Source organism: Kogia breviceps, chromosome 16 (genome assembly GCF_026419965.1).
Source record: "Kogia breviceps isolate mKogBre1 chromosome 16, mKogBre1 haplotype 1, whole genome shotgun sequence".
Classification (NCBI taxonomy): Eukaryota; Metazoa; Chordata; class Mammalia; order Artiodactyla; family Physeteridae; genus Kogia; species Kogia breviceps.
Genome location: NC_081325.1, coordinates 12,451,079 through 12,468,470, shown reverse-complemented (window position 1 = coordinate 12,468,470; position 17,392 = coordinate 12,451,079). Strand labels below are relative to the sequence as shown.

The 17,392-nt window shown below is 33.5% G+C and overlaps 1 protein-coding gene across 8 annotated transcripts in view; it reads right to left on the bottom strand.

Annotated features, from left to right (window-relative positions):
* The window catches only part of NBEA (neurobeachin), a 594,993-nt gene that overhangs the window by 366,000 nt on the left and 211,601 nt on the right, over positions 1 to 17,392 (bottom strand). For all 8 annotated transcript variants that reach the window (XM_059042292.2, XM_067016556.1, XM_067016558.1 and 5 more), the window contains one exon: positions 3,570 to 3,697. In XM_059042292.2, coding sequence (XP_058898275.1) covers positions 3,570 to 3,697 — 128 coding nt within the window. The remainder of the gene's footprint in view (positions 1 to 3,569; positions 3,698 to 17,392) is intronic.

The window sequence follows — 17,392 nt, the reverse complement described above, 5'->3', positions numbered from 1 at the left end:
GAACTTATGATTACTATAGAATCATACAATAATAAATTTAACACAGGTTGACTAATAAAAGTGACAGACAAATTAAGAAAAGGAAAGGACATTATTTTAGCATGTGTTTTAAAGAACACAGACAGCATAAACTACCAATAATTAATTATTCTATAAGAAAAGAGTTAAATGGATACACATGTGAATTAAGAAAAACTGAATATAAAACAACAAAGATTCAATTCAAACATATTTTATGATTACTTGAAATTAGGAGTAGTTGTCTTCTCTTTTCATAAGACATTAAAATATCTTCAGTTAAATCAAGTTTTGTTCCTACCATACCTATACATATGATGAAATCAAAAGCATTGAGATTTATTCATCAGAAGCACTATTTTTGAACAGAAATATTCAATAACTAAAGATATTTTTATCATGTTACTCTCCTGAGTTCTTCACAATAGTTTGACAGTTTTTCTTCTCAGAGGAGAGGAATAGTGTATCAAATTATGGAAAGAAGGGAAATGGAGGAGAGGGAAAAAGAAAGAATGATCAAGAGTACATATTCAAGAATGAGAACATGATAGGATATATATTTCCATCGTCTGGGGCAGAGAGCAACAATGGACCTTGGGTGAGTATAGGATCCAAGGCATGGGTGTGAATGACTGAACAATATTAGGAATTCTCACCACAGAACACAAAAGTTTTATCTACCTTCCCTTATTTTCAAAACTTACCTCTACCAAACATTATCAGTAACACAAATAATGATGTATTCAAGTACAAGGAAAAAAATACTCAATATTATGTACCAGAATCTAAGTTAGGCAATGTTAATAAAACCAATAACATGTTTCCTATTTACAAGTGAAAAATAATTTTATTAATATTGTATAAATAAAATGGCACAGGAGCACAGAAGAGAAGGCATTAATTTGGCATAAGGAACCTGAAGCAGAACTCAAAGGATGAGAATAATTTGGGGGAAAGAAAAAAGATAACAGATCCAATGCAGAAGGAAGGGTTGTACAAAAACAAAGCAATGTGACAATGTGTAACTTATTGAATGTTAAAGGAATGTCCTCTATAGTAAGAGGACAGAGACTAATTGAATCTGAAAAGGAAGGTTATGACTAAATGGTGAGGATATCTAATGTTCTGGAATACAGCAGAGGATTCTAGATTTTTTGATTGTATGGCCTAGCAGAAATTTGGAGGACCATATCTTAAGGTTGTCAACTTTCTATTGTATTGTGCCAAGTAATGGCATTTAAAAAACAAAACTCAAAACTTAAAAATCTACCATTTGCTATCATCATTTTATTAAGAAAAATCATTTTAACACAAAAGAAGAGTATGAACATTACACCAACATAGTTTTAAAAATAGGATATTTAATTAAATTCTTTGGATTCAGAAAAGTGAAAAATTAAATTGTATTCTACCAAGGGAACACAAGGTGAATTCTTAATATATAACTTGGTCTAACGTTTCCTTTTTAGCACAGTCACCTTTATAAAAATCCAAGAGGATTATTCTTAATGCTGCTTCAACTCAATTCAGAATATTTGAGGTAAATTTAGGGAAGCCCAAGAAAAATAGCTCTCAATTACAGGATATTTCTCCTACCTTCTCTCTACGGTGCTGGGAAGAAATAAGAAACAGTCCAGATGTCTGGCTATGGAAAATTCTGGAAAGGGGGCTACATATATGGGGTTCTGACTGACCAACATAGAGCAGTTAAAAAGTCATCTGACAGTAATTCCTTAAAACTCAAAATTGTCACAAACTGTCATTTAGGAGTTAGTAATGTAAGTTTTATAACTTCAAATAATTCCTTCTTTTGCTTTGGCTGCTGGAAAACAGTGCTGAATTTGCATCCCAATTGTAATAACAGTACAGGATCCATTACTAACACTACTATATTACTAACTTTATTCCATGTTTATTTTTTCATGTATTTGTTCACTGTTTATGAATTTCTTTGGTAAATTTGTCAATTAATTTCTGGAAAAGGTATACATAAATATTGAAAAAATTAAAAGACTTTTAGGGAATGAGGAAACATTTGAGATTTAATTTTTTAATGATGTTTATTGAATTTTTTCTCTTATTATAAAGGTAACACATGTTATAGGGTCATTACACTATTCTCTTGACCTAGGACACTCTTCTAGTAAGCTGTATGGCTCACCTCCTTTAAGTCTTTGCTGAGATGTAACTTTTACTACTGGCTTATTTAAAATTAATCACCTCTTTAAAACTGCAGCCTAACCCTGACACTTCTATAATCCCAGTCCCCTGTGTTGTACTTATCCTTTTACATAACACTTACCACCTCATCTGCTATATAATTTAATTACTTATTTTGCTCAGTATTTATTTATGTTCTCTCTTTGATAGAATATAAGGTGCCCAAGACAGGGATCTTTGTTATTTACTAATATATTCCAAGTATCTAATAGCACTTGGCCTAGAGCAAGAACACTGTATTAAGAAAAAAATGAATAGCCCTCCATGTGTCACTATTCTCAGAGCTTTATATGCATTATATAATTTAATCCTTACAAGAACCCTGGGAGGGAGGTGTTATCATTGACTACATCTTATAGAAAGCAACTAAGCTACAAAATGGCTAAGTAACTCACAAAGGTCCTACAGCTAAGAAAGCAGTGAAACAGGGTTTAAATTCAGGTTATTAACTATTATTGTTTCCCTTAAGAGAAACAGATTGTGTAAAAGCAGTTGAGACAATGACAGAACAGGTAAGGAAAACTTCCACAGTAAATAGGAAGTAAAAAGCAAATGTGTGCGTGTGTGTGTGTGTGTGTCTGTGTGTGTGTATGTATGTATGTTTGCAAATATATAAACATATATATAAATATATATACCTGCTAAATTCAAGGAATAGCACCTAAAGCCATTATTCACATACAGGATCATCTAGATATTGATTACCCCTTTCTGAAGCTCATGAATATTTATAAAACAAAACTTCTGTTTAAAGAAGTAAGGCTTCAGACAGTCATGTTTTTCAAAGCTCCTAATACAGATGCATATATTAAATCTTCCCAACAGTTAATTTATCTTCTTTGCCTTCTCACTCCATTTAAGCTGCTGACGAGTAGATAACAGCTTCATCAATTCCCAGTTAAGTATTTCTTTACATTTTCTCAGTTAAGGATTCTCATATTACACATGGTATGTGTGAATAAGAAAAGTCACTTGAAGCATCACTTTAAGAGTTAGAAGGGGATTTTAGAGATCACTGCTTAGTAAACATGCCACCCTAATGAAGGATATACAGCAGCCCTAATAGATTGGGATTATAAGGGCCAGAGCCTCCCATTCCAACACTTTTTCAAAGTTCTTCATTCTGTTATTAGCATTGATTGTGCAAACATGCTACTTTTTTTTTTAATGAATAAGGAGAAAGCATACATGAATATCTTACTAGAATTTGTGGAAGCAATGTCTTTATATTCTTCTGTCAATAAATATTCCTCTAGTAGCACAAGTTATGCCATGATTAATAGATACATTATAGGAAACTAAAATAATTAGAATAGAGAGAGAAATCATACCTTCTATCAATAGCTCTTGTCCATGACTGCCAAGAAGTGTACGAGATAGGAATGGGGCAAAGTCTACAAAAATTTCACGAAGAAGAGGAGCAACTTTTTCTAAAGCTCTTTCAAGTTTTGCAGTGATGCTGTTGAAATTAAGACATAAAGACTAGTAAATATGGTTCAATATAAAAAGTCAAATAAACTTTACTTCTAAATTAAAACCTTTAAAATTAAAAAATCCAACTCTAACCCACTGAATAATAACAGCTTCATGTAGAAGGGACACTGTAGAGTTTCACATCAGTCATAAGGCTACTCAAAAGATTGTTGCTAAATCAGAATGATTATACTGTGAAAAGGAATCAGGATCCTGTCACCCACAAGGGCCACAGATTCTGTCCATAAATCTAGGAGCTTAAAGAAAAGAAGTTCCTGTATGGCTTGTCTATCCTTCTTTCCACCAAAGAAAGCTGTTTTGAATACCTACTACACGGGTCACTGTGAAAGTTACAAAGAATGAGCTCTTGTTCTCAAGAGTTCCCTGAAAATTTCCTGAAAAGCAGGACAAATAAGGGGATAACTGAATTCAGTATGATACAGGTGAATTGCTTTGCCAAAGTAGGCATTTTCTATTTCATAAGCCCACTTACTTTTTATTTACCAATCACTATATCATTCATTATTTATATTGCTGACTATTAAATTTCAAGTTATATGACTTTATATAAGCACTATCTGACATTCTTGAAAATACCTTGAGCAAGATATGTAAAAGTTAAAACACAGATAAAGAAAATAATTCTGTTCAAATAAATAATCTGGTAACATCCAACTGTCTCTCTTACAAGTAAGCGCTTTAGAGTAAGACTGCTTGAACTGGAATGCTGGCTTCATCGTATGCTACCTAGGTGACCTTGGGACATTAGACTTCCCATGTCTGCAAAATGAAGATGGTAACAGTACCTAACAGGTGAAGGTTAATGAGCTAAGGCATGTAAAGTGCATAGAAAAGTGCCTGGCGCACAGTGGGAGGTCAACAATGACAGCTCTTGTAACTGCTACTCTGAATAGAACACACCTATATTTAATCTTACAAAATGTGACTCTGATATATTTAAATCAAAACAAAATCAATATCATAATCTTAGATGAGCACACATTCTTCTACACAGAAGACATGTACAGTAAGGAATTAAACAATACTTCACAGTAATAAAAGTTCTACCACAATGCTAAGCAACATTTTTGTTATGTATGAGGAAAACATAAGTGACAAAAAGGTAATTAATCACAGAATAATTTGCAATATATTATTAATATTTAAAACTGAACTATTCCATCTTTTTTTAAGTGAACAGCGAGGAATTAGGGAATAATCTAGGATGCTTTCCTTCCTAATTTGGAAACAGCATGATCTGAATCCTTTGTGTACACGAAGCCTCATCATTCAAAGAGGAAACTCAGGTTTAGTAACTTCTACAAACACTTAAAGAGAATATTCTGGAGGAACAACTTTAAGCAAGAAAAAAAGGACCTGGGTAGGGCTTTGCAGACTTGCGGAAGACAAAGAGTTTTCAATATTCTCCCCTACTCTGTTATTCCTGGAGCAAACACCTATATTAAGGCAGGAGTTCTCAATCTTTGGTGTAGATTGGAATCACCTGCAAGGCCTGTTTAAACCCAAACTGCTAGGGCCCCAGCCTTAGAGGTTCAGTAGGTTTGGGTGTACTGACACAGTTTGCACTTCTAAAAGATTCTCAGGTGACCTGATACTGCTTATCCAAGAAACACGTTTGGAGAAAAACTGTTTTAATGAAAGTACTTACTATTATTAAGTTGTAGTAAAACAGCTAGGAAAGGAAGGACTACCTAAAGTCACAGAATAATCATCATAATAATGAGTTAGCTCTGAATTTTAGACAATATAGACAGAACTTCTTTTTTAGATCCATTATTTCATTCATTCTTTCTAATCTCCAGGATCATGTTTGATTAAGCTTCTCAGCTAAAGTAATCCTTTCTACCAAGGAAAGGTAAGTAAGAATGGTAAAAGAGAACCTATGAAGAGGAGAAAAATCTAGATATAATTACTACTGTTTTTGCACCTGAATTCTGAGTGAAGCATGAATATTTATTTTTACTTAAGATTAACTGAGTAAAATTACTTTAGAAAAATTCTAGATTTATAGAGGTTCACATCATAGTTATACTATTGGATCATAATATACTATTATCTAATTGAAGTCAGAAACATTTTCCCTAGTTTAAGATTTTTTTTGCATATTTTACAGGTTTCTGTATAATAATTTAGAGGCTTCAGAATTGCAAAAGTACTGTTCTTGGTGATTAAATTAAACATCAAATAGAAACTGATTAATCTATACAACTAATTACATGTGTGTATGTAAATGTGTATTAATTACCTTTACTTAAGGGTAATGGACAAAAACAGATTATTTCTCAGTGAGTGAATCCCTATAAGACTTTTTGCAGCTATTTTCTTACAAAATGTTAACAGAACATTAAATGATGATCTTATAAATCATTCTGCAACCATAATTTAAATATTCTAATAAAGGGCAAAAAAGTAACGTTTTACCCAGCAAGAGATCAAAGGTTTTAAATACAGGAAATTATTATCAAATAATACTTCCAGACTTCTCTATCAAGCAACAACAAAATATTCTAAGTGGAAAAGTTACATCATCACTTTTTCATAGTGAAGAAAATGGACATATAGATTCCTCATAATGTGTTTTAAAGTAAACATTGTGTAAAGTATGTTATCTTCATTCTTACACAATTTAAATTCTCAAAGGAAATCATATAAACATAAATTTTAGCTTTATACCCTCCCTCCTCTATCACCTGGCAGATAACCACCAATTAATAAAAATTTTTTTAAAAGATATATTGTGCCTATATTGTTATTTCAATTATCATCTCAGATAAATACACAGTGTAAAACTATTTTTTCCCAATCCCAAGGCACATGAAAAATGTATCTGTTAACATGTTAAAAATTTTTTTTAATCTTAATAAAGGAGGACTCTTTGACCTTATAGCTTATAAAAATAAATTATTCTTTCTTTTGAATGTAATTTTCATTTTAAAAGTGGAAAGAACCTATAGCTACCAGAAATAAAACAAGGTCCTTTGGCGAATTATTTTCTAAAACAACTAGTGTATTTCACTTAATTTAGGGAAAACACCAAGTACTAATTTTTCATTTGGAAGTTTTCGTTTATTCAAAAAACATTCACTTAGTCTAAGACATTTTGTGCAGAGAAATAATACAAATGTAGACTTGATGAGGAATTTGCCCAACATAGTCTAGTGTGAGGGTTATAATCTTAACAATCTGTTTATAACTTCTTAATATTTTAGAACATTCTTGGGACCTAAATATAGAGTTTGTCAACTCTAGGCTGAAATGCATTCTCTTAAGCTACTCATTCCTCTCTCCCCACTTTATTCTTCTTCATTCTCTTCAGTCACACTAACTATGCCTATGATGCTATTTTGACTTTGGCTATTTTTCTTGATAGTAAGTGCAAATTTTTTTAAGAAAGAGAATTACTGATTTCCATGAACAAAATTATGGTTGTGACTTGGGAAATTTATCAACCACTCTAACAAAATGACCAATGATAGGAAAACTAAACACTCAAAGGACATAATAATGCTTTAGATGAATTTCTATAGCTCCAGTGACTAGATTAAAACAATATGACTTAAAACACAGGAGTTTAGTTTAAAAAACACAATCATACATTGGTTCTTACCTATATTAAGGAAATCTCATTTAGAGGGACTTACAGATTCTAAGTAATTTGTAGGAATAAAACTATAAATAATCCATTAGAGGAAAAAATACATAAAAATCCATAGCTACAACTATTATCATATATATACAAAGACATGAAAATTAAAGACACTATAGGAAACTGGAAGAGAATATTAACCTATAAAAAAATCAAATGGAAATTCTAGTACTTACACAAAAATTAAAATGCAGAAGATTAGAAACAGTTAAAAAGAGAATTAGTAAAGTGGACTAAGGTTAAAAAGAATTACTAGAATAATGGAGAGAGAGAAATAGATAGATGAGAAATACAGAAAATATGTAATATATGTGTAATTCAAATCCCAGAGAAAGAACAGAATGATTCTGAAGCAATATTAGAAGAGGTAACGGCTAAGAATTTCCCAGCCACTGATGAAAGTCATCAAATTTCAGATTTGAGAAGCTCTACAAATCCCAAGCTGGATAAATATAAAGAAAAATCAAAGAGCCTGAGTATATCACAGTAAAACTGCTAAACACCAAAGATACAGAAAAATCTTAAAAACAGGTAGCAGGAATGGAAAAGGCTGGGGAAGAGCAGAGAGATAGCAATAAGACAGGAAATTACATTTCTTTTAAAAAAAGGGCAAAAAGGGAAAGAAAGCACAGACAGAAATGAAAGATACAGAATAATATCTTTAAAGCATTTAAAGGAAATAGCTTCCAACCTAGACTCTACTTTGGTTCAAAATATCCCTCAAAAATAGAGGTGAATTTCAATGATTTTTAGTTAGATAAGAACTGAGGGAATTCAGGAGTGGCAGGCCTGCACTAAATGAAATACTAAAGGGGGTGTTCTTTAAGGAGAAAGAAAATGATAGCACATGGAAGTCAGATATTCAAAAAGGAATGATGAGCAAAAGTAAATGATAAAAATTTGGATAAGGCTTCCCTGGTGGCACGGTGGTTGAGAGTCTGCCTGCTGATGCAGGGGACACAGGTTCGTGCCCTGGTCTGGGAGGATCTCACATGCCGCGGAGTGGCTAGCCCCGTGAGCCGTGGCCGCTGAGCCTGCACATCCAGAGCCTGTGCTCCGCAATGGGAGAGGCCACAACAGTGAGAGGCCTGCGTACCGCAAAAAAAAAAAAAAATTTGGATAACTCTAAATATGTTGACCAATAAAATAGTAATTATATTCTCTTGTTGCATTTACAATTTTATATGTGCACACACATACACATGCGTACACATATGTATAAGTGTGTTTGCAAAATTTGGAGTAAATGAAGTTAAGCTATACTGAGATCCATACATTGTCTGGGAAGAGGACTTATATAAATCAGGAATTAATGTTGCAATCTAGAAGATGATCACTTAAAACACTATTTCTCAAAGTGTATTCTTAGAGCCAGCACACCAAGATCACTTCATGTAATGGTTAATTTTATGTGTCAACTTGACTGGACAACAAGGTGCCCCATTTGATTAAATATTATTCTGGGTGTGTCTGTTAGGGTGTTTCTGGATGAGATTACAATTTGAATGGGTAGACTGAATAAAGCAGACTGTCCTCCCTAATGTGTGTGTGTTCATCCATTCAATTGAAGACATGAATAGAACAGAAGGCTAGATAAGAGAAAACCCCTTCTACCTGATAGTTGGTCTTTGCTGGCCTTCAGACTCAACTGAAACATCAACTCTTCTGGGGTCTTGAGCCTCCCAGCTTCCAGACTGAAACTTATACCATCAACTTTCCTGATTCTCAGGCCTTCAGTCTTGAACTAGAACTACATATTGGCTCAGCAATGTGTTTTAACAGGTCTCCCATGTAACTCTGTTGCATACTGATGTTTAAGATCCATTGCACTAAGGAAAAGATAATAAGGTATAAACTTCAACTAACAGTTTCTTGTTACTTCTCTCTAGTGAATGTTTCTTAATGGCAATATGAATAAAATTGATTAATCACTGCCAAGACTTGGAAGCAAGGAAGGAAAGCAGAACCAAGCTCATAATAAGCATCAAGAATAAAAAGGAGGGGGTTTCCCTGGTGGCACAGTGGTTAGGAATCTGCCTGCCAATTCAGGGGACACGGGTTCAAGCCCTGGTCCGGGAAGATCCCACATGCTGCGGAGCAACTAAGCCCGTGCACCACAACTACTAAGCATGAGCTCTGGAGCCCGCAAGCCACAACTACTGAGCCCGCAAGCCGCAACTACTGAAGCCTGTGTGCCTAGAGCCCATGCTCCTCAACAAGAGAAGTCACCACAATGAGAAGCACGTGCACCACAATGAAGAGTAGCCTCCGCTTGCTGCAACTAGAGAAAGCCCACGTGTAGCAATGAAGACCCAATGCAGCCAAAAATAAATAAATATTTTTTTAAAAAAAAGAATAAAAAGGAGGGACTGGGCTTCCCTGGTGGCGCAGTGGTTGAGAATCCGCCTGCCGATGCAGGGGACACGGGTTCGTGCCCCGGTCCAGGAGGATCCCACGTGCCGTGGAGCAGCTGGGCCCGTGAGTCATGGCCGCTGAGCCTGCGCGTCCGGAGCGCCTATGCTCCGCAACGGGAGAGGCCACAACAGTGAGAGGCCCGCTTACCGAAAAAAAAAAAAAAAAAGGAGGGACTTTCTTACAGATTATATGAATGTTCAAATAATAGTAAGAGAATATTATGAAGTACATTATGCCAACAGAATCTACCAAAACTTACACAGGACAAAAAGTGAAAATCTGGGGATACCTGTAACATTTTAACTTAAAAACTTTCCCCAAAAAGGAAATCTAGGATCAGATGTCTTTGCTTATGAACTCTACCAAATATTTTAGAAAACAAAGAAAAACAAACAAAAAATACCAATCTTACATAAGCTCTTCAAAAGGTAAAACAGATTTTATATCACAAAGAAATTGGATTTCTTTCAGGAATTAAAGGTTTGTTTAGCATTTTTTAAATTAATAGTCAATATCATAGACCATGTCAGCAGAAAAAGGAGGAAAACCACATGGTCATCTCCATGACTTACCCTCTCTTTAGAGATAAAATTCTATACCCATAATGATGGTAACTTGGTTAATTATAAACACAAGATAATTCTTAAATTTGATAAAAAGTATCTTTATTAAATAGACAGGAGACATCATAATTAATGATGAAATGTTCAAAGCTTTACATTTGAGATGAAGAAAAGAATGCCTTTTCTAACAACTTCTATAGAAAACTGTATTGGAAGTACTAGGTGATACTATAAGTCAGGAAAAAGAAATAAAAAGGTGTAAGTATTTGTGTAATGGGGGATAAAACTGCCAACATTCACAGATCAAATGACTGTCCATACATGCTTAGTTAGAAAGAATTATAGATAAATTAGGAAACATAAGTACTTAAAGGTTTCATATTAGCCTAATATATTGCAATGAATTGTATATACCAGCAAACAATTAAAAATGAAATTAATAAAACAAAAAAATTTACAACATTAAAAAGTATCAAATTCCACTTTTCACCCTGAAGGGGTTAAGATGGTCTACAATTACCTCCCATGCTAACAACTAGAAAATTTTACAAAATGTGGAGAACAACTATTTTCATACAAAATGTGGGGTACAAAATCCTGAGGAAAGAGAAACAAATGAGGTGAGTCCCACCATCACCCAGATTTCCTACATGGAGGTATTTCCCATATTAAGGCAGATACAGAATCCAGCAACCTTTCTCAGTTGACAAGATTAAAACTGTAGTTCAAGGAGGCAAAGGTGAATAGAATTTGGAGGGCATAGTACGCAAGAGGAAGGTGTATGGAGAGCACAGTAATCTTTGGCTGAGTAACAATCTAGGTATGTGATTCCTGAAAGCTCCCAAGGTTAGAGTAGAACAACTTCTGAGGAAAGAACAATTATGGAGGAGTCATAACAGGCATCTTCTACATCTCAAACAGGTCTAGAATTGTCTGTGTTCCCTCCAAAAAGGAGGGACCTCCTTAGATACACTGAGCATTCAGGAGAAATCCAGCACACTTTCTAAGTGGCAAAATTAGTCCAAGAATAAAGGCCACCCTAGATCTGCCTTAAAAGATCTTAAAAATGCTTCATGAGGAAGAATGGTCTTTCGAACAAATGGTGTTGCAACAAATGGACATTCACAGGAAAAAATATAAACCTGGACATAAACCTCACACCTTACATAAAAATTAGCTCAAAATGGGACCACGACTTAAAACTAAAACTACTACTTAAAACCACAGAACTTTATAGAAGACATAGGAGAAAATCTTCAGTACTTAAGGTGAGGTGAAGAGTTCTTAGACATGACATCATAAGTTAGACTACAATAAAAATGCAAAGTTTCCCCTGCCAAAGATTTTATTAAGAGGATGAAACACACGAGCTACAGTCTGGGAGCAAATACTTGGAAACAACATTTTTGAAAAAGGACTTGTACTTAGAATACTGAATTCTTAAGGCTCAAAAGTGAAAAAGCAATCTACTTATAAAATGGGCAGAAGATATAAACAGACATTTCACTGAAGAGAACACACTAATGGAAAATAAGCACACAAAAAGATGTTCAGAATCATCCATTAGGAAAATACAAATTAAGACCACAATGAGATATCACTACATTCCTATCAGAATGGCCTTAAAAAAACAACGCCGAGTGCTGGTAAAAATGAAGAGAAACTGGACTATTCATACATTGCTGGTGGGAGTTTTTTGTAACACTAAATAGGTACTTAGCATATTAGCCCAGTAATCTCACTCTGGGCACTTATCCCAGAGAAATGAAAATGTATGTTCACATAAAAACAAATGTTTATTGTAGCTTTTTTGGTACTAGCCAAAAATGGAAAAAACCCGAATGTCTTTTAGTGGGTGAATGGTTAAACAAATTGTCGTACATCCATAGCATGAAATAATACTCAGAAATACAAAAGGACCCATTAATACACACAACACTTGGATGGATCTCATGGCATTATACTGAGAAAGGTCAATCTCCAAAGTCACCTCAGAAACACTTAGAAGTCAAAGAAGAAACCATAGAGAAACTTAGAAAAAATACTATATGAAAATCAAAACAACATTAAATTTCTGAAATACAGCTAAAACAGTGCTTAGTGGAAAAGTTATGGCTTTAAATGCTCGTAATAGAAAAGAAGAAATCTAAAATCAAAGATCTAAGCAAGGGATTGGCAGCTGTTTTCTGTAAAGGGTAGGATACTAAATACTTTAAGATTTTAGGGCATACTATCTCTGTTGCAACTACTCTGCCATTGTAATGTGAAAGCAGTCACAGGCAATATATAAACAAGCGATGTGACTGTATTCCAATAAAAGTTTATTTACACAAAGTTTATATATAAAGTTTATGATGGCAGGCAGATTTGGTCCCTGGGCTGTAGTTTATAGTCTCCTAATCTAAGTTTCCACACTAAAAATCTAGAAAGAGAAAAGTAGGTAAACCTGAAATAACTAAAAGGAAATAAAAAGAGCAGAATTTGATATAATAGAGACAGAAAAAAAATCAATAAACTTAATGTCTAATTTCTGGGGGGAAAATTATAATATTGAAAAGTCAATAGGTACTCTAATAATGCTAAAATGAGAAAAGGCATAAATTACAAAATCAGGAATGAAAGAGGAAACATCATTAGAGATCCTACAAGTGTTTTAAAATAATAATATAATAATAAAATTATGAAAAACTTTATGGCAATAATCCAATAACCCAGATAAAATGACTAAATTCCTAGAAGTCACAAATGACCAACACTGATGCAAAGAGAAAACAGAAAATCTGGGCTTCCCTGGTGGCACAGTGGTTGAGAGTCTGCCTGCCGATGCAGGGGACACGGGTTCGAACCCTGGTCTGGGAAAATCCCACATGCCGCAGAGCGACTAGGCCGGTGAGCCACAACTACTGAGCCTGCGCATCTGGAGCCTGTGCTCCACAACGAGAGAGACTGCAATAGTGAGAGGCCTGCGCACCGCGATGAAGAGTGGCCCCCGCTCACCGCAACTGGAGAAAGCCCTCGCACAGAAACGAAGGCCCAACATCGCCATAAATAAATAAATAAAATTAAAAACCGTTCTGTAATAAAGAAAGAAAGAAAGAAAATCTAATAGTCACTTATCCAATAAAAGAATTTAATTTGTAAGACCTCCCCAGTAAAAAAAAATTCCAGGCAGAGATGGCTCCACTGGTGAAATCTCAAAGCTACAAGAATAAATAACACTAAAGCTACAAGTGACATTATCTTTCACATAGAAAATAAAAGGAAATTACAGATAATATTGAGTTGAGAAAAGTCTGAACAATCTAACAAAGACTACTAAATTTAAGTGGATTAAGCAAAATTGCAAGACGTAAAATCAGTGTACAAAAGTCAATTGTCTTTCTATATACTACCAACACACAAAATCTTCTTTCTTTTTTGTTTTCAGTCCTATTGAGATATAATTAACAAGGCAATCATCAATTTGCTCTCTGTTAAGAAAATTTACTTGCATTTTCTATCATTTTATATAAGTGGAAACATATAGTATTTATCCTTTTTGTTTGGCTTCTAACTCAAAATTGGAAATTTAAAGTAAAAATTTTAATTTATAATATCATCAAAGACATGAAAAACTAATAAATAAAAGACAAAACTAAGTACAAGACCTTTACAATGAAAGCTATAATAAGTTGCTCAGAGAAATTAAAAACCTCAATGAATGGAGTTATAGACAATGTTTGTAGATTAGAAGGCTCAATATTATTAAGATATCAATTCTCCCTAAATTTAACTAAATATTCAACACAATCCTAATTAACATTTCAACAGGATTTTTTCTTTTAGAAATTGGCAAGCCCATTCTAAAACATATAAGAAAATGCAAACAATCTAGAAAAGTCAAAGCAACAGTAAAAAGAACAGAGTTAGAGGACTTACACTACCTGATTTCAGGATATTCTATAAGCTATAGTAATAAAGTGGGGTACTGGCATAAGGACAGCCATATAGATCATAAAGTAGTATGGAGTCCAGCAATAGGTTCACACATAGACAGCCAATACCAATGTGCCAAGGTAATTCAGTGGTGCTGAAACACTGATATACATATGGATAAAAACAAAACTGAAACTTTACCTCACCGCACACACACACAAATTAAGTGAAAATGGATCACAGACCTAATCATAAAAGTTAAAACTACAAAACTTTTAGAAGAAAATATACGAGAATATCTTCATGACTTTCGGCTAGGTAAAGATTTCTTAAGATACAAAGGCATAAACCATAAAAGAAAAGATTTTTTCAAATGACGGACTGGTCAAAATTAGAAACTTCCTGTTCTAAATAATTTTAACAAAATGAAAATATAAGCCACAGAATGGAATATCTGACACAGGACATATAATCAGAATACATAAAGAATGGTGACATTTCACAAGAAAACAACCGTACTTTTTAAAAAAATAGCAAAAGATTTCAATGGCCCATTAACATATCAGAAAAAAAATAAACCTCATCACCTTTAATCATTAGGAAAATGGAAAATAAATCCAAATGAGATATGATTACCCAGAAACGTCTTAAATTATAAAGTCTTAAAAAGACTGAGAATGCCAAGTGTTAACAAAAATATGGAACAAATGGAACTTTTACACATTGTTGAAAGGAATATAAAATGATACAACTGCTTTGTAAAACAGCTCAGTAGTTTCTTATAAAGATAAGCCTACACTTCCTATTCAACCAGTTATTTTACTCCTATTTATCCAAGATCATATGTCTACAATACATTTGTATTCAAATGTCCATAGAATCTTTATTTATAATAACCCCAATCTGGAAAAAACCCAGATGTCTATCAACAGTGAAGAGATAAATAAATAGTAGGATAGCCATATAACAGAATAATACTCAAGAATAAAAAGGAATGGACTACTCATAAACAAAAAGACATCACTGAATCTCAAAATCTGAGTGAAAGAAGGAAGGCACAAGAAAGTGTGTTCTATATGATTCCATCTATGTGAAATCCCAGAAAAGACAAATTTAAATTATGATATTAAAAAGCATAGAAATGTTTGCCTGGGGAAGGATGGGGTAAATTATAAATGGGGCACAGGGAACTATATGGAGTGATAAATATATTCTACATCTTCATTGTGGTAGTGGTTGTATGGGCATATAAACTGTTCAAAACTCGTTAAAATGTACACTCAAATTGAGTATTTTTAAATTGAGTTTAAACAACATAAACAAATGATCTCAATAAATTTATTTTGGAAACTAGAGAAACAAAGATACAAACACAAAATATTTAAATTATAAGAATATATCATATAAGAAACATAAGACTTCTACATAAAAATCTAAAAATCATTACTGGAAAAAAATTTTTAAAAACTAAAGAAATGGAAGGAATAGAAGCTGTTCATAGTTTGGAAGTCACAATATTGAAAGAGATCTATAGGTGAAATGTAACTCCAGTTGCAACAGATCTATAAATTCCATTCCTTGCTAAAATCCCAGCAAATTGTTTTCAATATGGATACTGATAAACTGATTCTAAAATTTAAATGGAAATGCAAAGCATCAAGAGAATAGCTTAGGCTTCCTTGGAAAAAAAAAAAAGGACAGGATGGGAAGACATTACTTATCCAGATACTGATCCTTATTAAACCTAAAGCTAATTATGACAGTATTTCACAAGGATAGACAAACAGACAAATTGGGTAGAATCGAGTGCCAAAGCAGAATCCAGTATACAGGAACACTTGATTTGTGACAAAAGTGGCAGAGCATGGGAGATAGGAGAGTTTCTCAAATAAATGGCACTGGGTCATCTTGACATCCATAGTACTCCTACCTCATAAAATTCACAAAACTCAATTCCAGACGAACTATGTATCTAAATATAAAAAGCACAAATAAAGCAGCCAGAGGATGAGATGAGGGAAATGTAGGCAAAGATTTCATCTGTAACACAAAAAGCACTAAAAAACAAAAACTCGATAAATTGAGTTTCATTAAAATTTACAACTTCTGTTGATCAAAACATATCACATAGATAATAAGAAAAGCCACAGAATGGGAGAAGATATATATACAACATGTAATCATCAAAGGGCTCATTTTCAAAATGTATAGAGAAGAGCCTTTACAAATTAAGAAGACAACTCAACATTTTAGAAGATTTCAACAGGGAAATCACAAAAGAGGAAAACCAAAAGACTAATAAATATATAAGAAGGTGCTCAACCTTGTTAACTATCAGGAAAATACAAACTAAAAATACAATGAAATACCACTATACTTCTACCAAAATGGCTAAAATGTGAAAGTGACAATACTAAGTATTGTTAAAGATATACAAAATTAGGCACTCTCATACGCTGCTAATGAGTTAGTAAACTTGCATTAACCACTATGGAAAACATTTGGCATTATCTAGTAAAATTGAACATACACAAACACTGTGCATCAGCAATTCCATTCAGTTATTTACCCAACAGATATGCATACAAAATGTGTAGTATACCCAAGAGTAATGTACAAGCAGCACTGTTATGTAAAAAAGCAGCATTATTTGCAATAGTCCCAAACTGGAAAATTCCAAATGCCCATCATCAATAAAACAGACTAATAAATTGTAGTATACAACCACTAAGGAATGAACATGAACAAAACTATTGCTACAGGTAATACAGATAAACGTCATAAACATAATGTTGAGAAAAAGTAGCCAGAGACAAAAAGAATACATACTGTGCAACTCCACTCATATAAAATTCAAAAAAGACAAAACTAATCTAGTATTAAGTCAGAGTGATGAATTTGAAGAGGAGCAAGAATAGTGGCAAAAAAGGAGCAAAAGGTGGGGGCTTTGTGGTACCTGTAACATTCTATTTCTTGCCTTGAGTGATAGTAACGTAACATCGTTCTTTCATTGAGCTTTTACACTTCAATTAAAAATGCGAATACACACACATACTGTGTGCATGTATATGTGCAATTTAACTCCAAGCATTTTGGTCAAATTCTTCTAGGAATTCTCTCT